The sequence below is a fragment of the Phalacrocorax carbo genome, chromosome 3 (genome assembly GCF_963921805.1).
Source record: "Phalacrocorax carbo chromosome 3, bPhaCar2.1, whole genome shotgun sequence".
NCBI classification, from domain to species: domain Eukaryota; kingdom Metazoa; phylum Chordata; class Aves; order Suliformes; family Phalacrocoracidae; genus Phalacrocorax; species Phalacrocorax carbo.
In genome coordinates, this window is record NC_087515.1 from 30,318,471 (window position 1) to 30,339,692 (window position 21,222).

At 37.9% G+C, this 21,222-nt stretch overlaps 1 protein-coding gene across 6 annotated transcripts in view; it reads right to left on the reverse strand.

Moving 5' to 3' along the window:
* Positions 1 to 21,222, reverse strand: part of ENAH (ENAH actin regulator) — a 95,171-nt gene that overhangs the window by 19,356 nt on the left and 54,593 nt on the right. For all 6 annotated transcript variants that reach the window (XM_064446350.1, XM_064446349.1, XM_064446351.1 and 3 more), the window contains exon 4: positions 15,817 to 15,901. In XM_064446350.1, the coding sequence (XP_064302420.1) occupies positions 15,817 to 15,901 (85 nt within the window). The remainder of the gene's footprint in view (positions 1 to 15,816; positions 15,902 to 21,222) is intronic.

The following is a 21,222-nucleotide window of genomic DNA, read 5'->3' on the forward strand; positions in this document are numbered from 1 at the left end:
TCCAATTTCCTCTTAACATTTGGAGAGACAGCTTTCAAGAGGTAAGAGTAGAAAGCTATTGTGGTAATTTACTAACTGATGCAGTCTTCCCAGTTTGGGATATGGAATTACATTTGTTCTTTGCATGGTATTTTATACTCGAAGCAGTGAATAAAAAGTATAGTGAAATAGCATTAGCACAAATACTCATCAAAAAACCCCACCCCCAAACAAGTTACGTTTTTCAGATAAACTAGTCAGCTACTATTTATCCAAATTGTACAGGAGCATCAAAATATATACATGTCCCTCTCCACCTGCATACTACTACACACACATACAACTTAAATGGCATCACAATGAGAACACCCTGAAGGCAGGGGAATACTGGATGTGGTCAGAAAAAAACACATGGTGCAGCAGCCAGGGAAACACTGCAGGGAGCTGGCAGGGGTTCCAGCTCATGGGAGTCTTTGCAAAGTAAAGCAGAGAGGTGGAAGGTGTGGAAAGGAGGAAAACAAGTAAAAGCCAGGCAGAGGAAATACAAAGACCTTCCTAAGGGTAAGGAGGAATCATGAAGATTTGCTGCCAAAGCCACTAGGTTTGCTGAAAAATAATAGGACTTTTCCTGCAAAAATACAGTGGGAAAAGCTGTAAACAACCCTTCTGCTTTTTCTTCAACTTGTCTTATATTTTCTTTAGTTAGTGGGTTGGGGTTTTTTTTAACTATATTAGGAAAAAGATAGTTTCTAGTTGGCTAAAATATAGCTTTTTGATTTTTCAAAACTTTTTCATTTCTTGGGGGAACTCACTAGTTAAAACAAAAATTAGGCATATATCCTCCTCAAAGCTGCGGTCAGTACATTCCTGTCAGTATACATATCACTGAAAATGTTGCTAGTCATCATCCTCTACTTGAATTCTTACTTTCAAAACAAAATCATGACATTTAAAGATAACTACTTATATATAAAGCACACAATGATTTTTTCTGCCATGCTGCAGATGCCAACTGAAGATAGCTTCTCACTAAATACAAAGCACAGGCAGCTTTTAAATATCAGGCAAAAAGGAGACCTAAATTTTGACACCTTAAGCTAATAGAGATGTGTTTTCTATAGACTGGCACTGGGCAATCTTATTTGGGAAGGTCATTAGTAATTCTATACTATACACTTAGAGCCATGTAAAACTGAAACCTGAAAATGAAGGGAACTTCAGCTATTTCATTCCTACTCATGCTTGGAAAATACTGGCAGAATGGAAACTCCAGCTCATACACTGTTACTATTGAAGTCCATCCTCTTTCAGAAAAATGTTTTTCTGTTAAAAAACAAACAAAAAGGCCTGTAAAATATTGAAATTTTGTAATCGTTATAAGCAATTAAGTTCCAGTTATGTACAGCAAAAGGACTTTTCCCTACTGAATTTGTTACCCAACATCCTCAGAAGCTGCAATATAGTTCTATATCAGTTCTGCTACCAGCTCCTGCTCTCCTACATTACAAACTTGTAACAGCAGTCATTAAGAAACCAGGGCTGCAACTCAGCTTGTTAAACGTTTGATTTTTACCCTCTGAAGTCCACCAGAAAGTCTGGTAATTCACTGCTACATATTTGGAACCAGCAGAGGATTCCTACAAAGTATCAAGATAATATAAACCACAGAAATTTAAGCTCCAAAAGGGATATTAAAAATACTTTTGGTATTACATTTTTTCTTGCTCTGTATTGTACAAAACCAGTTTTATTATGTGCTCTTCTTCCCTCAGATAAAATCTGTTTTTAGAGGAAAGCAGGTTTACATCATGGATAACTTCAGCATGGACTTCTTAGGCTCTCATTTTGTAAAGGAGAGCTGGATGCACAGATGTTTGTAGCTAAAAGGCTATTCAGAGCAGGAGACAACATTTATAGACTCCAAAGCAGCTTTTGTTTGTTTTGTTCATTCTTTTTCATTTATCTGCCAGACACTAGCATACCCAGAAATTTACACCCTGTTAATCCTAAAACTAAAATGTAGATACGGCATTTGAAGTTATAAGCATTTCATGTTACATTTAGTTTATAAAACTAAAAGGTACCAATTCACTGGGTTTAATAACACATCAAGCAGCTGCCAGATATTTAAATTCTCTTAAGCTCTCCATTTTGTTACAGAAAGAGAACCTCAGTATAGGTCACACCTCCCATAAGAGCAGTGTCACCAAGGCAGTTCTGCAATAAGCCATGGTGACAGCTGTGCTATTTAATATTTTCAAAAGCAACCTGGAAAAGAAAGAGTGAGGTGCTCTTGACTAAGCTCCTTAATATTATTTAGGATAGCAAGGATGATGATTGATTATAAAGAATTACTGATATTCTAATTCCAAGTAACTGGCAATAAAATTAGAAAATAAAACTTAGATATAACTGAAGTGATGCAGGGGAGAGGGGAAATCTGCTAAATTCATACATAAAATGCCAGACTACAGGTTCACTCAGGAGTGAGATATTAGGGTTATGACAGACAGTTCTATGACAACATCCATTCATGGTGTGTTCTGTTCAAAAACATAAGCCAGGTACTTCATATTAGGAAAGGATTACAGAGCTGTATAGAAAAAATCATCATCCTGCTTCACAAACCCTGCATCTCTGCTCCCATCTTGAAAGGCAGAAAACAGCAGAGCTGAAAAGGTTCAAGGAGGACCAACGCTATGATCAAGAGTACCAGCCTCCATGGAAAAAATAACTAAAGGGGCTGGAATTCTGCATTCTGGAGAAGACAATCGGAGGTCTGTAACATCCTGAGCGATGAGAACATCCTAATACAACAGCTGGGAGGAAAGAGTCAATGCAACTAATAACAGCAAAGCTCAAAAAAACGTAAAAATAATAAAGAGTGAGCACCTCTGCACGTCACGCAGATGAACAGTGGAACTCCTTGCCAGAGTGACTCAAAGAAAGAGCAGGGAAAAGGCCACAGAAGAAAAACAACATGGAAGGTCATTTAGGAAACAGAAATTGCATCACACACAAGAAGCTGTTGAACCAAAAATGCCCAGAGGATTGGAGAGTAGCAGGGGAAAATATTCCAGGCATTTGCCCTGGCCCAGGAGGGTGGGGACTTTTGTTCGCTTTGATTTAAAGCTTTTCTAACTATCAAGAGGGTTATGTCCACGTGTGTCTATGTAGGTACTATAGACAAGGAGGGGAGGAGGGAGACATGGATGATAAGACTCTATATAAATGTATACTCTCTATATTACATGCAATTTAGCTAAAGCATAAGGTGTATGCCTAAATCAGAGTTTCTTTGGGATTGACTAGTTCTCCTAATGTGTGTGTACATGTTCCTGAGGCTCACCTGGGGATTTTCTTCTCTTCAGAGAGCTATGAAGACACATAATGCCCTTGCGCCATAACAAAATGTACCTAAGCATTTATACACTTAAGCCTTTATCTGAAGAAAAAAATATTTCAGTCATCAATCAACGCTATCAAACCGTATTGGCTGTCTACTAAGACATAGATAAATGGCAGTGAGATAACCCCTACACAGGACCTAAATGATAAAGTTCTCATAATTAAATAAGTATTGAGTGATTCAGTGTTTGATGTTTTATTTTTGTAACAGGATCCTCATTTGCCATTTCTTCAGGAAATAAAGGAATAAAACCAGGTGTTTTTTTAACCTACAAATAAAAACTATGAACAAGTTGACGACTTTACTTACAATACAAATGCTCTACCAAGAGAGGGCAGCAAAATACCTTGCAAACGTTTCCTCTCTTATGTAAAATTCCCATGCAGTAAGATATATGAGATGAAATACACCATACTTGAGGATAATTTTAAGTTTAAATGATTCTCATTATATATTGCTGAAGCATCCCTTTGTCAACAAGGAAAAGCAAAAAACCAAACCAACAAACCCAGAAAAACACCCAACCCAAAACCAAAACCACAAAACAAAAACAAACCACACACCACAACCCACTACATTTTTACAGTAGTTTTAATGATTTGAATAAACCTTTCAGATAGAAAACAAAAGTGATGCAGGTCAAAAGATCAGTACACCAGCAATGGAATCAAGCTGCTTCAACACAACTTAATAAGCAAGGATGAATTTAATAAACTAAGAAAGAATTACAGCTTAACAAGTGTAACAGTTGTACCTTAAAAAGATTAAGAACTCATTTGCTAAGTAAAAAAAAAGAAGGGGTGTGTGTAAATTTGCTTGCACTAAACCACCCTGGGTTTGTTTACTTAGCATTAGATAATGTAATTTTATTTTAAAATTTTGTCAGAGATCAAAATTATATTATGCAAAAGCATTAGTAGATTAAGAAGAGTCACTACACATCAATTAAAGCATTTCTGAAACATCAAGACTTTGGTAGATCTAAAGCATGGGAACGTTCAAGAACATTGTGAAAGCAATACATGAAAAATCCTTCAGCCTCAGAAAGCACAGTAGCTACCAGGACAACTTCTGAAAAAAAAGTGAAGAGGTACTAAAAATGCCCCAGAAACCTCTCCTCTTATAGTGAAATGCTAACTATGCAAAGGCAAAGTGATTCTAATTATTTTAAAGGTGTGAATTACTAGAATCTAAGAGCTCATTTACATTGAATAGTTGAGACAGTGATAGAAAACTGAACAGCACATCAGTCATACCCAGCGTAGATGCTGTTACATGTGGTTTTAGGTTCAAAGAGTCAACTTCAGAATTTCAGAAGAGCTGCTAGCTTTATCATGCATTCTACTCGTGAAAGTTTCTTTTTGGATGTTAACTAGTTCCTCGCCAAAAGCACCTCAAGGAAACTTCACTTTGGGGTATTGGTAGGTTTTTTTGTTTTGTTATTTTAAATTAACTTACTTTAATATTGCAACAGCTTTTAAAGTTATTTCATCTCTTCTTCTTGCCCTTATACCTTTGCCCAATTAAAGAGGTATGAGGAGGCAGAGTCAGAGGATGAAGAAAGAATCATATTTACAATACTAACTTGTGACTTTGAACTCTATCAGCATTAATCCTCCAGTTTTTTGGGCAGCCAAGAATCAGGAGCCTGGCTACATTCTTGAAATAACACAAGGAGAAAAATGCAATGAGCAGAGTTAAGTACACACTGTTGCATCCCTGCTATAAAAAAAACCCAAACACATTTTACAATGGTCGAAGTGCTTAGAATTTCTCCTACACGACAACTGCAAAACAGAACTGCTGTTAGTTTGTACCCAGGTACATGCAAAGCCTTTCTAGTTTTTTCTGAATCAGCCCATAAAGGGGAATAACAATTAAGAAGCAGTGCTACTATCTCAGCTCTTGATGTTATATGAAATGAGCCAATACCTCATGTACACCAAGATCACTTTCTATCATGCCTTTCACTAGCAACATCACTACTTTCAACAGATCACCGCATGCAGCAACTAGAAAGCGATCCCAAAATAATATTATTCAATACCTTTAAATCTGGGGGGGATGGGGGGTAGGGGAAGGTTGTTTTAGCTTCTCATCTTGGAAGTGAATGACTGACAGCGATCCTTTGGTCCCTTTGCTAAGGACTTCATAGTCATTCAAAAGAATTGAAGCCTCAATCAATTTTCTTAAAATATGACCATTGCCATATGGGTTAAAGGGAAGACAAAGATCTCAACTCAATTAAGAAATTTCAATGTTTACTGGTGAAACAATATTCTGTGTAAAAGCAGACTTAGTAGCCAGGCAGAACCTGTTTCAGGAACACTTTTCATGTTTAAGCCTATATCTTGGTCATCTGCAGAAGAGTTACTGCAAATGCAAAGACTGTCCTTCCACCATAGAAAGTATGCCTCAGCATTAAGCAACTTTTATTGTGTCCAAAAACAGAGCTGTTGTCACAAGGGCACCAAGAGGGGAAAAAACCCAACCAACATGTAACAAATCCATTGCTGAAACAGTTTGTGAAAGCAAATAGCTGTCTGCTCTGGCAGGTCACCTTGTTTCCTCAGGTGGAAGTTTTTCTGTATGTTCACATAAATCTTCAGAATTTAAACACTGGCTTGCTTTACTCTTGGACGTGAGATCAAGCCTTTTTTTTTTTTTTTTCCCCTAAAAAGATGACAGGAAACCGCACTGAGAAGACCATATATCAACCTGAATAAGAGAATTCAGCCACAAACCCAAAAGGCTTCTTGTCACAAAGCCAGATACATTAAAAACAGAGGTATTTCCATGAATAGTACAGACAGAAGCATCTTTGTATCATGGCCAAATTCAACAGGCACTGAGCTGATAGACATTCCAAGATGAACAGAAACTGGTTTGAAGTATTTGATCTTAAAACTCACTGTAGAAAACAAAAATCCAATACAAAGCCTGCAGAAAACAAAGTATCTTAAGGAACAGACCTGACTGAAGTAATTGCTGCATAAAGAGGTCAGCTGTAGGCAGATAATACATAGTATTTGACAGCTGTTAGTCATCATTTATGAACACACCGATTTTCTTCTTGGCTGAATAACTTTGTGCCAAATCAGGGCACCCAATCACTCAAAGATCAATAGCAATACTTTCCCCATTTCATCTGCTTGAAGATACAACAGCAACAACAAGGATTGGGGGAGGGGACGACAACCAAACAAACAAGCTAAGTGTATTGAAGAAGACATTAAAAAAAATACCACTTGAGCCACTAAAAAGTAAGTTGAATTAAAAAAAAATATCATAAAACAGATTCTCAGGTTTGTGTCCCACATCAGGTTTTTTTTCTTTTTTTTGAAGAACAGTGTCTTGCTTGTGCTGTTACCTATTCTAAAACAAATGTGGCGCAGTGGAAAACAGGCACAAGGATGACACCCAAAAGGCACCATGAAGGTTGCCCATTGGTAGCTTAAAACACTGCAGTAATATATTCTGCACTTTGTCCATTCTGAAAGTTACGGTTAAGGCATTCTGTATAAGAAACCAAATGTGATTATAACAAAAGTATTCAACGCTGCATGAATCTTTAATGCTGTGCTTCACTAGTTAAAAAAAAAAAGTAAATTTCATAACCCAACATAAACAAGAAATCTAGGAATAAAACACTACTATGTCAAAGCTCTAAAGTTAAGCATATAATAACGACCATAATTAAACCTGGATTCACTAATCCAAACCAATGGGGCTGTTCAAACTGTGTTGCTGATCTGGCCATTAAGCTTACACTTACCAAATAAATAAATATTAAAATATGTTTAACCATTAAAATACATTTATCAATTTAAAAATTGCATTGCAATGACTAGGACTATGAGAAGACCACCGTAGTACTCCAGCCCTGGAGTCTCCATATGCCTAGGCTTTCAGGGTGGCTGTGAGCTCTTGTACCAACTCCTCTAACCCTGCCTCAATCTGCAGAGCAATAAACAAGACAGTAATGTTTGGAGTTTTATTCTAAAACGCTGAAAGCCCCAGCATGTGGGCAGAGATACCATTATCTAATCTAACAGTCACTACCTACTAGAATACATCTCACATGATGGCTCTCCTCCTCCCACCACTGAGTCACTGCAACAAACAGAGCAGCTGGCTGCAAACAGGCTACACAGCGCGCAGCTGAGCTAGAGGCACCAGCACCAGATGCAGGGTGACCTCAGCTCCACCTGAAGCATGCTGTCGCCTACAGAAGAGCAGCTACCTTGCCACTGCAAGTAACTGCATGCACTCTGTGGACACCAATTTAACTAGACACAGTCAACATACTATATCACTGTTATAATAGTTTATAGGGAAAAAGTTAGAAAGGGACATGTTGATTGTTTTGAACTTAGCTGCTAGTTTGAGTTTTGATATAATAGCTTAATCCTCTAACCTTCTGCCCCAGGTCAGAAAAGGAAGGAAAAGGTTTGTCTGCTATGGCCCTTCAAATTTCCAGGAACTAATTCAGTTTTTATTATTCTAATATCAACATTAAACTTGCTCTTCCACCTCTAATATTAAATATTTATTCATCATCCCAAAATTCAGCATTTACCACAGAGCTCGGTCTCCTGTATGGTCACAGAAACCTACTGAATACGTCTCTCAAGACCTACACATTATTGTTTATATACCATGGAACGAACACACACCATCCCCCAAATTTCATAATTCATTTACAAAGAGAAAATTATATTAATACAGATAGCAAATTTCAGTCAAACAAAAGCAGCCTGCACTGAGACCGAGAGTCTTCATGAATAAAAAGTACACTTGGTGCAACAATAACAAAATCTCAGCAGAAGAAATCAATATTTAACCTCTTCACATCTTCCCAAGCTCCCTCAGTTACATGAACTTCGCTTTTCATGATCTGAACTGAGCTCTTGCTATATGCTCTCACCAAAACTCCTACCAAGTTAGCTTTACTTTTTTTCAAGTGCTAGGCAGTCCAGACAGCTTCTACCTGAGAATATGCACATCGTTTCAGAGAAACACAGACCAGAGGTAGTCAACTTGATAAAATGAGCATGAAACAGACACTTAGATGACCTGCAAAGCCTGACTGTTCAAAGGCAGGAGGAGGTTGGTGAATTGAGTTTATGTATATGCTCTGGAGCTGACAAATTTCAACAGTGTGTTCAACTGTGTTTTCAACATAGTTTCAACAGTGTTGGACCTCAAGTTCTTTAAACAGTAGTGAAAGGTGAGACTGTTTCAATTATGTGGTTTTTAAGTTTGTATCAAAGAACACTTTGCACTTAATTTAACACAAAATTATAAAGGCATGTTAATTGATTACCTACAACATGATTTTGAAACACCAGGCAAATCTAGAGGTCATTATAGCTGTTTCCAATGTTCTATCAGCTTTCCCGTGCTTGATCAGCAGTTGCATGTAACACTTCCACTGTCAATCTGATTTTCCCTGTTCTAATATATACTAATACAGCCTAAACAGTAGTATTTGGTCAACAGGTTGCAGTGTGTCTTCTTCGTCCCGTCCTACCCCTCCCCCAATGTCTGAAAACAAGACACCAGCTACTTATTATTTGTCATTCCATTTTGATCATCAAAACCTGCAACATCATCTAACTCCTCCTCTTCTCCTTTGTACTCACATATCTCAACTCGCATCAGCAGCAAGGACTTATTTTGTTCAGCAAAACACCATATAAAATCTAAAATTTTATTGTTCCCAATCCCAATGATGCAAGAGGAACTGCCTGTTTATGCTCCTCACACTTCCACAGCAACTGTCTTCTACCTTAACTAGGAACTTCCCTCCTGGTATCTGTCAAATGCTTCACTAAAGCCCAGGAATACCACATGAACAGCCTTTCTTCTTTTGCAAAAGAAAATATTATCTGGGTACAGTTTACTCTGCTGTTTTATCTGGTTAATTATTCTTTTCTTCAAAAGTACTTCTAAAGCTTTTCACATTAGCAAGGTCAAACTAACAGGCTTTCATTTCCTTGATCAAAAGGAATTTAAGGTCTAACAACAAGCTTTTATGTTATAAGATCAAGCCACATTAGTTGGAAATAAGAAAATAAGAGAAAGAATTAGGTTTTATCAGTCGAGCAAAAACTGGTAATCAACCACGACGACAAAGACATGAAGAGGCAGCTATAAACTTAAAGGTTATTAGATACAGGATTTCCAATAGAGAAAGGGATCTATCGACGCTCTGTGATCAAACCTCATCAAGCCTAGTTCTTCTCACCTTGATCTGTTCAACTTACAAAGTTCAATTGTTCTTTAGTTCACATATCTGACAGAAGCCAGACTGCAAGAAGTAATCTGTGCACATCAAATTTTACAAAAAAATAAGATTCTCCATTGGCAACTCCTTTAGCGGTATTGTAGTGAGTGTAGCCAGGACAGAATTAATTTCATAGAAGGTAACCACAATAACCAAAAATTTGGAAAAACTGAGAACAGTTTCTAATCCCAATTTCATGTTTTGCATTAAACAGAAAAACCCCACAGAACTGGAAATTTTGCAGAAAGGGTAAGATTTCTAAGAGACATTTTTAAAAGTGTTAACTAAGATACTTGTCAAAACCATCCTTCAAGCAACATCCATATTCAATTGCAGCAATTAAGGCAGCAATTTTGCCAATGTAGTCAAAAGACTGCTCTTCTCAGTCTGCTAAATATGTCAATGTTACCCAACACCTACAGCTATTCAGTACTGTAACCAGACGGCACCCATTACCTCTCCATAAAGCCAGTTATTAAGCCTCTAAAAGCTAGACTTGACAGAACTAAGGAAAACTTTATTGTGCATGGGAAGAAACTGTGAATGGAAAGAAAGTGAGGGGCACTAAAAAAAAGATAAAATTTTAAAAGTCATTATTATACCAGAATTCTGTTTTCCAGAAACACTGCAGGCAAGGAAGGAAAAAAAAAAAAACCTGAAGTCTTTAGGATGAGATAAACAACACTGACTGATGGATCTTTTTACTTTTGTCTCCTTTTGTCTCCTGTCCTACTACGCAATGCAGAGGCTGGAAAAATCCAAATGGCTGCAGGCTGTCCCATGAAACTAACTCAACAAGCTCAACTTGAAAAGTTTACACTGATGTAACTTTGACCTGCTGGAAACCTTTAGCTTAGGCATTAAAAAACGCCCTTTGATTCCATCTAAACCACATCTCCAGGATGCAAAACCTCCCGCAGATTTTCTAACATGCACAGCACAGAACACAATCACATGACAGTATTCTACTGACCGCTCATATCCTAAACCAAAAAGCTTATATATAAAAATAATATGAATAGTATATACATATGCCTATGACAGATTAGAACTGTTTGCTTAGTTAGAAATCAATCCATATACCTTTAAAGAAATCCTACTTCCTCAAAATAAGCTGTTGGATAAATGGCACAATTGAAAAAGCAAAGGAAAACTGGAAACAGTACATCTGGCCACTAACTAGGGAAGGGCTTGAGGGAAATCAGTAGAAACAAGGCTACCAGGGAGAGAAAGCAATGTGCAAACTTTGCTTCCGTTTAATTATCATAACTACATTACTACTGTATTGTGGGATTTTCATTTATTTATTTATTTTACTTTCAGTATTTCCACACCTTTTCAAAACAGCTCAGGAATTGTATATGTAATAATTACGAATTTTCCCCCCCTGTAAATTATTTAACAGTAGTTAAAAAAATTAAGATTAGCAAAATCTACTATTAATCTGTAAAATAAAAAGCATTCCTTTAATTCTATCACTAAATAAGAAACTGCTACCCTGGTCAGCCTCTGAACTTGTACTATCAAAAACTAAGAAGCCTCCAAAAGATGTTATAAAACCCACACCATAACACTGCTACTTTCTAGCAGTCACATACCAATTTTTCTTTAATAGTATCACCCCGATCTATATATATAAATACCTATATATATAGAAACTAAAACTGTAAGCAAACTCGAAGTATTTAACAACTACAAAACCCCCTAATATTCCACTGTTGTGTTTATGTGAAGTTCTAGCATTTTTGAGTACTTACGAGAGAAGCCGGTCAAGTTTTGGTCCATTACGTCCCTGAAGGACAACAGGCGGCTTGTATACCTTCATTATTCCTTACGATCTATACACCTTCTCTGTTTCTGGTGTTCTTGGTCTCTTTATTTATGAAGCAGTGATGATTTTGAAGTTATTTATGAACATTAACTCATTAAATTCCCAAGTGTCATATCAGATACCAACCCAGTGACTCATATCCCTGACAATATATTTATCATGGCTGGAAGAGAAGGTAAATTTACATGCACGAGTAGCACACAGAGGCATGCCATGAACTAACCTTATATTTTAAAATGGTATTTGACATTAAGTAACTCTGAAGTTATTAACAAATACATATGCCAACTGAAGTTGGCTCATTATCAAACAATCCATGGAATTTATAAACACCGTCTGACTACCGCTCTGACAAAATGAAAAAATGACCCATATAACAAAAATCCCTTCATTTTTGAGGATTGAAAATGGGAGCTGGAGTGTTTTAAAGCTTGTTATTACAGTACTTAAATGAGTGCAAGTTAAGGAAAATTACAGTTATCTTCAACTACTCCCTGATGGGGAAAGCATACACAATGTGTTATGGTTTCTTAAAAGAAAGTAACAAAGTTATCAATTCACCAGAAAAAAAAAACTCTTTCATTGACCACCTTATGTGTAATCTTTGCCTCAAAAACCTCAGTGTTTTAGATCGCACATCTGGTCCTAGTGGCTTTAGAGACTATAATCACTGCAGAGCAAACAATGCAAATATTCAAGTAACAAGATCTGCAGCAAAACAAAGTAATATTACTACTTTAGCACTTTTACTCAAAATGTAAGGCATCTAAATCCTTTCTAAAATAGAGAAAAATCTTTGAACCAAAATAATACACTTTTGTTGGCAACGTTCTAATTTAATTTTTCAGCTCCCAATTTCCCCAAGATTCTTGAACACCAGTTACAAAAGCGAAGGAAAACATCAGATCAGCAAAAGAGCTCTCTTTGATATGCCATTCTTCACCGACCACTCCTTTGGCGAAACATTTCTGAGGAAATGTTTCTATTTGTGCCTCAGAAAACCCTGAAGCTACAAGCCACATAATTTAACTTGGAAATTAGTCCTGCTTTGAGCAGAGGGTTGGACTACATGACCTCCACAGTGTCCCTTTTTCAATCTGAATTTTTGTGTAAGCGGGTTATTCTCTCTCAGGCTTAGGATCATTTCAACAAATATCTTCTTTAACATGGGAGTCAGTCAAACACTACTGAATCCACGTACACTTAAGGGGAGGTATATGAGACCAGCACTTAAAACCAACTATTATCAAGCCACATCTTAAACAAAACCCCCACCCCACAGACACTCATTTCACGAGCAATAGACTTAGCAAAGCCTGCCTTTCTACTGATCCATCACAAACCCCATGTTCCTTCCTACGCAGTAACATTTATTCCCTTCTCTTGCATTCCCTGTAGTCTTACTGCTCCCCACAGAATTCAATTCTGCCCACACTGCCTTTACCCTTTACTGTGACTGGAAATGCCACTTGCAGATAGATTAAAAGTAATATATACCTAAACCTTTTCTTCCCAACCATTCACTACTCACTACATTATGGTAGTAAGTCTATTGTTATTACAGTCTGAAAGCTGAGAGACAGTTACTACAGAAAAGAAGTTCTAGCTCAGACTTAATTGAACTGTATTATAACCATATAGTTACAGTAATAAAGAGACTGGAGAAGCATTTGTGAAATGTTTTAACGAAATTACATGTTGTTCTTAGGCTTAATGACACAATGGCAATAGTTTTTCCACAGACAACCTGGCTAGCAACATGAGCAAACACTCATTCCAGTCGTCTATCCTTTTTTAGGGGAAAAACAAATCAAAACCAAGAGGACATTATATTATACGAAAACAAGTAGAGTACACTGGTCAAATGAGAAAGCAAAGCCATAAGAATGCCACCTGATAATATGTCCTTTACACTCAAACAATTTCAAGAGAAACTTGCGGAGCTCTTAATGTGGAGCAGCACTTTTTTCGGAAGTGATGTCCACATACAATGCTTCTCTGAAAAGTATTTCAGCATTATAAATTTCAATTAATACAGCCTTCTAAAAGAACAGACAGGAAATAAAAATATTAAAAGCCATTACTGTAGAACAGAAAAAATATCAAAAGAAAAAAGCTTTTTAAGAGTCTGTCAAAAAAAGTGACATGAAAGACCTTTATCATGACAGCAGACTTGCATGTAAACACATCAGACAGATTTATAATGAGCTTCTTGCTATTTGTTTTTAAACGAGACTTTCAGAAAAAGCGATCCCTGCTCACATTTAAGAACATACTGCAGAAGAGACTGACAAGAATGACCAATTTTGATGTCAAAACTTTTTTCAATACGTATAGCTAGTTTATCAAATCTGTAATATGAATTATTCCCAAATTAGCAATCTGGTTCTGCTCACCTTTGCACAAACTAAATGCAAAATGTCAAAATAGGAAAACTTCCACGTCAATTAGACCCAATGTTAAAATATTTTTCCAGTTACGACTGAAAGCTATTAAGTGCATTTACACCATCAATCTGGACTACTTCCTATTTATTCAAGGATCCTGTTCCCTGCATCTGTACTGCATGTGACCTAAATTGCTCCCAGCCTCCCTTCTGAAAGGGAACAGCTAATCTCCTGGGAGTATTTTGATGGTAAAATAATCCAGGATTGCACCACAGGCAGTATGCTTGGACATCCCAAGGCCTTGCTGTTTTCACCTAACCAGTCTGACAGCACTATCCTAGAAGACTTTGCCATTTCGTACACCCATATCCCAGACACTCAACCTACAGCACTAACCCATATTGCTACGCAACAAAAGCAGGTATATGGCAACTAGAAAGTTTGTTCCCAGAACTTGGGCACTTGATCAATATGTAGCTATTATTAAAAGGAACTGAAAAAACCCCATATGTTAAAAATGCTACGGGTCTGAAAAATATCCCACAGAGCATGGGACAGAGTACTGCAGCTCCTCATTGAAGGGAACAACTTAGCTTGGAGGAGTGCCGACTGGTCAGGGGAACAGGGACTATTCCCTGAAGACAGCACAGATATAACCGGTATTGCTACAGCGGAAAGTAGGACTATGAAAGGTTCCATAAATTAATACACCAAAGCAGAAAATTAAGGTTTCTTTGTTAAAGAGCTAATATAGAATAAAGGCGAACAAGCTTTCCAATACAATATTTGATTTAGTGCATCCACACTCAGGAAGAAAAACTGTCATTCTCCATGATGATTTAATTCTCTACTTCTAAAGGTTAAAGCTTCCTTCCTTTCTTCTTTCTTCTTTCTAAGCATGTGTCAAAAACTGAAGACACAACAGTCACTGGAAAATTAATTAGTCTGGTTAAAAATGACAGCAGTGAAATCTTCCAAGGCTTCCCCATCTGATCTGCGGCTCTTTCATGACAAGCCAATAGCAATTGCATTGCTTGAATGAGTAGAGATCACGAACAAGGGATCTAGCTACAATCAGAAGTTTTACACAGGAAAGCTGCACTACTACTACTGCTGCTACTACTACTACTACTACTTTTAAGCTCAACATGAGCTAACAGTGTGCTGCTGCAGCCAAGAAGGCCAACAGGATGCTGGGTTGCATCAAAAAGGGCATCACCAGCAGAGAGAAAGAAGTCATTATTCCACTCTACTCAGAGCTTGCCAGGCCACACCTGGAGTACTGTGTACAGTTCTGGTCCCCTCTATACAAAAAGGATGTGGACAGGCTGGAAGGGGTCCAGAGAAGGGCCACCAAGATGATGAGAGGACTGGGAAGCCTGCCATATGAGGATAGGCTGGGAGAGCTGGGTTTGTTCAGCCTTGAGAAAGGGAGGCTCAGGGATTTCATCACCATGTAGCAGTACTTAAGGGGCAGCTACAAAGAAGATGGAGACTCCTTTTTTACACGGAGTCACGTGGAGAGGACAAGGGGGAATGGACCCAAGTTACTCTTGGGGAGATTCCGATTGGACACGAGAGGAAAATTTTTCACAGTGAGGACAGTCAACCGTTGGAATAATCTCCCCAGGGAAGTGCTTGACTCAGCCACATTGGACACCTTCAGGAGTCATCTGGACAGGGTGCTGGGCCATCTTGTCTAGACTGTGCTCTTCCTAGTCCAAACTTTCTAGATGATCCCTGAGGTCCCTTCCAACCTGTGATTCTGTGGTTCTGTGATTCTGTGATACTGAAAACCACAAGCATATAAATGTTGCCCTAATGCAAGAGAGTAATAAGAAGTCCTTGACATTTAATATCTCATCATTAGTGAGGAGTTATTACATTCTAACTGAACAGCTGTTCACTTACAATACCGTACCTTCTCTGGATTTCCAATTCTTCTTGTGATGGACCATTTTGAACTTGAGAGGGAAGTTGAGAATTCTGTCGAGGCAATGTAGGACCTAAAAAGTGAAGACAGGCCATAAATGAATAATTTGAACCTTTACTTTGCAAAAAGAGCACAAAATCAAGGAAAAAGGCCAGCCACCACATGACACTACAGGAACTGTTTACTTCTGCTTTTTAAGCCAAACAAGCTCAACAACGTAATACAGCAAATAAAAACTGCAACAAATGTTACCTTGCATATTTGCAGAATGGATTTATTTCACATGGATGAAAAGGTTTCACAGAAATGCAAAATAAATTTTATATATGATGGAATTTGACAAAAGCTTTGAAAAGCACCCCAAGTCCGAGATTTTCTTAAAACAGTTAACAAATACTCTTGGAAGAGGAGAAAAGGCTCAAAAAATTAAAACACTCACCTAAATAGAACACTGGAAATAGGGAGGTGGGGGGGAAGAACAGGAGAAAAATCATCAGAAGCTTATCACCATATCGAAAGAAGGAAGACAAAGTATGTTTCTACAGGTCACACCAAAATTTAATCAGATTTTAGCTCATCAACTTGGATCAAAGACCTGCCTTTGTGGATAGGTAAGTACTGTCCCCAAAGGAACAGAGGCAAAACACAGATTTACAAACTCTGCATTCTGCTAAGCACAAGAAGCACAAAAGAGAAGGACGTGCAAATTCATCTTCAGCTTTTAGTGATGGGCAGTTCTGAATCATACATCTTTCAATTAATTATATATGCTCAATCTGTCTTCTAAAAACAAAGAGGCCTTTCCACATTCCTCAGAAATGTATTTACAGCACAAAGTTATTTAGAAAGAATTAACAGAAGTGAAAGACGAAGAAGTGTGGAATGGAATATAGTAAGCAGATAATGAAAGCATTGTTTCCGTAAAAATGGGCATTAAACCAGGAAATTATTTAGACCATAGCTATGCTTAAGATTATGGAATTTATAAGCAAGCAGAATTAAAAAACAATAAAAATGTATCCAGTTCTGAAAAGGTCCTGAAGCAAAACAGTAATTTCTTGCTGATACTCCACCAAACTAGTTAGAGTGATGGAGTTGTAATGAGATCTCCCCCATCTCAAATATCAAAATGTAAAAGTTGTTTGCCATCTGAACTTGTGAACGTCAGCCAAAAACATGAAAAGACCATGTGTGATATATTGAGGCACCAAGGACAGGTCGTCTGCCTCAGACTCAGCAAACACGTGCCCTGTTTAAAGGCTATACAAAAAAGGTTCATTTATTCAAAACAGCAGAGTGGTCACACTGTGGTCATAAAGACAACAAATCCTGAGAATTATAAAAGTGTATATTAACCACTGTACCCTGCAGTTAAAAAGTAATGTAAGAACTTCCTTCCAGAAGAGAAAAGCAGGAAGTGCACTACAGAGGTTGTATCTTCCTTATTTATTCTTTTCAGCAAGAATTAGGTCCTCATACCTAGTACCTGTTGCTGCCCTGGATGTACTACTTTTGCTTGGAGTATCTCCAAGGAGATACCCACAGATATAAATCTGTATTATTTTTAATGCAGAAGATCTAACTGCAATGAAAATTAACAATTAAGTTATCAGTACATAGAAACATGTCATATTTCTCATCTGGAAAACTCTTCTGCTTTAAAACTTCTGAAGTCACACGTCCTCCTCTGTCATCTCCCCTGCGTGACAGGTGGTAGGTAGACTTTTATGCCCATTAAGCCATGACCACAGCTCCCAAGCAGCCGGGGAAGCAGCCGGGCTGTTTGCTGTCTGCACCATGGTGCAGCCTTTCATGGACTTTTAGAAGTAGACACAATCCAGCAGCAGCTGTCTTTCTGCTTAAAGGTGCTGCATGCCACTACCGTTTGCCACATCTAATATGCTCCTCCCTCAGATCTGCCGTTTCTCAGTATGAAACACATTGACCTTAGAAATTAAAAACAAAGAACAAAGAAAAGAAGAAGAAATGGTCATACTATGGCCATTTACCAACTGGAACTATTTTGTACTGAAAGTACAGAAGAAATGAAAACTTCAAACCTCCACCCCTTTAACCTTTAAGAGTATTTAACAGGTTTTTTTGAACAAGGTATTATGCTGCTGTAGTTGAGTTTGGACTACCACTCTACAGCCTTTCTGCTAGTGTCCCCCCAACTCTTTCTTTTGCTAGCACCACTGGAAACCAACTATTTAGTTTCACTTGCACTGGCTATTCAAACCAGCCTCGGTATCAGAAAACCCCGTTCTTACAGTCTCAAACTTCATTTTAGGGCACACTGTGTGAGAAAATCACGTTCTCTGGCATAACCTGGCCCATCTACTCCAGTAAATTATATGCTTCTTTCATAACTATACCTGCAAGAGGGCCAAAACCAATCACCTGCTAACAATTAACATGGTTGTTCTAGTATTTCTTATACATTTTTGCCATAAGGAAATGCAACCTGAGTATTCCAAAGGCTTTCAAGAAAGAAAAGTTCAGCTACCAAGTCATTTGGCCTGTTCTGACAAATTCCTCTCTGGGAGCATACACTCTTAATAACCACGGTGCTAACGGACACTTGCAAGTTAAAGGTACATACCAGGAGGAAAAGTATGTTTTATCCTATAAAATTAAGTTATTACAGCAAGCCAAGACCACCATTTCATTGCTAAAATACAACTGTCTAAATAGTGGGACAGATGGTATAGTAACTAAATAAGCAGGAGCTAGCTCATGAAAAGCTCTCCCAGAGTCTTTCGAACACTTCAAGATACTTCAAGAAACATCAACCCCCAAGACGAATAGTCACAGATACTGCCTGGAAAAAAAGTCTGATCCTTCTACAGGATCACTTTATCTTCAGAGACCAGTACAAGCCAAGTAAGAGACAAGGCTGAATGGTCTATTCATCCTGGGTTTTAAGGAAAACCTAAAATCTTTCTTTTTCTAAAGAAGGCACAGATGGTGCACTCTGGGGCGCACTCTGACAGACAGAGGATATAATTTCATACTAATTTGTTCAGCAGTCATTCCACTTTAAATGCTTTCTGTTTTTCAGCTTATTCTCACCTTTGCTTCACCCCTCCTCTGTGACAGTTCAGGCAACTGTGTAACGAGAGAGGGACTGGAAATCCAATGCATTAAAAATCCCACAGGAAAAAGCCTGCAAGAAGTGTTTTAACCAGCTAGATCAAAGCCAGTTCTGGTTCTTCACGCAGTCACACAACTACCCTGACATAGCTCAGAGAACGACATCAGACTTCCAGGGGCTGCTTGAGCCAAATTAAGCATCCCTAACATCACCTTTTTAAACCACAACAGAGTTGCAGTTTAGCAAACTCCTTAACTTCATTTTCACCTCCAATTGACTTCTTACCTCTGTATCGCCATTCAAGAGATGAATTAATTCCAGTTGCACAACCCCATGAAAGTATAATTAGCAAGTTGGAGATGGAAACACATGGTTTCCCCTCCCTTGATGTCTTTTGGTTCATCAGTTCCTTCAATCTCTGCAATTACATTGCCCGCTTTAGAGTTTGACCCTACTTCTTTTAATGTAACCTCTCTTATGCTAGCAGTGTTGACATAGCAGCTGGGTTACACTGAAGACATCACATCTCTGAGGTAACAGCTCTAAAAAACCCCAAGTATCTACTGTTGAAGAGTGGAACAATACATGTGCTACAGGTTATACAATGAGCTACAATGTGCATTTTCGTTTGGCTAGACAGGCTTGCAAGGGAGCTTGTAAGGATAGGTGAAACCTTTTGGGGGGGGGGGGGGGGGGGGGCGGGCGGACACGACACCACTGGCAGTCGGATCACATGAACTATTCCCTCAGAACGCCTGCATGCCCCAGGGTTCAAGAAAGCCAGAGCACACACAAAAAAAAAAAAACACTCCTGCAATTACTGTACTGTTCAAAGTACATCATTAAAAGACCAAAAAAAAGTATCTTGTTTTTTAAAAATCTAGTGTATTTAGAAAAAGTTGGTCAACTCTTACACACAAGAATTTTAGTTTGAGGTGAAGATCTTCACTTTTCCCCCCAGAGAAACAGTTTACATAAGCAACTCAGTAATTAAGAATTTCTACTCTTTCATTTCCCAGTATGTTAGTGCCAAAACTAAGCAACATTGCAATTATACAGTCTGATATTCAAATCAAAGTATGACTGACTTTTCAAAGGAAGAACGGATTGAAAGCAGACAGCAAGTTAATTTATATAGGCATATGCTATAAAGATAAGCATACTAATTATAATCTTTACAAAATATTTTCTTTAAGGACAGTTTGAGTACACCTACTAAGCAAAGAACACACCCCAGGCAAGAGTTCAAAACCACAGAAAATAAGATGTATTCTACAACAGAAATATAAGAACTTAAAACACAAAAAAACAACAAACCCATCACGTTTTACTAAATGCATAAAGGTTTTCTGAATGAAAGGAAACCAGGCTTTTTCAGAGACCTATACTAGGAAGTAATAAGAAAAATTATGGCAAACTAACTTCTTTCACTTGACTCTAGCTCCTTCTCCTCCCTTTCAGAGCCTATCCTGCTCTGGGACAATACAGACATGGGGAGACTTGCTAACTAGCCTTCAGCAGAAGCAAAACAGAACCATTCCTTTAGACCTGGGGCTTGTGTTATGGATTTAAAAGCAAGACCATGATGGTCAAAAACTAGGGCATTAACAAGTGGTAAAACTATTCTCTACTACTTCTATTTGCTGAATCACCTTCCAGCTAAGACTTACCTTTCTTTCAAACATCTACTTCCCCATAGACAGGTACCATTTTCGGAGTACCTTCAGCTGCATTAATTTCCTCATCACTTTGATTTATCTTAGCAGAGTGGTAACTATGTTGCATTGTTTATATTGAAAGAAAGTGTTTTCTGTTTCACTTCATAGGCACTTTTACCCGATCAAGGTAATAAAAGGGGCCAAGAACAACAAAAATATTAATTAAAATACATTTGAATATAAGTAGAGATAAGCCTCTTATCAATGCCAACAGAGCCTCAGAAACAGAGTGCTGATAACCTGGGTGCTTGGCTTGGCTCAGCACTAGCTTGCTGGGTGGCCTCAAGCAGGCCTGTAGTTTCCTTTTGCTGTCCTTTCGCACAGGGGAAGACAGACAAAGCTGTGGCAGTAGAGTACTACAGTTGCTTAATGAAACTATGATATCGCAATCTTAAAAAAAGGAAGTATCTAAAGTTAAATATATCGATACCATCAACTGCAGGATATTTATTCTTTTTTTTTTCCCCCAGTTCTGTCAAAATTTGTTTAAATAGCACCATTATAGATGATGACTGTCACTTTTTGTATATAATACTGAAGAAATGAGCCTTTCTAACAAAGCTGTATTTCCACAATTGTGCT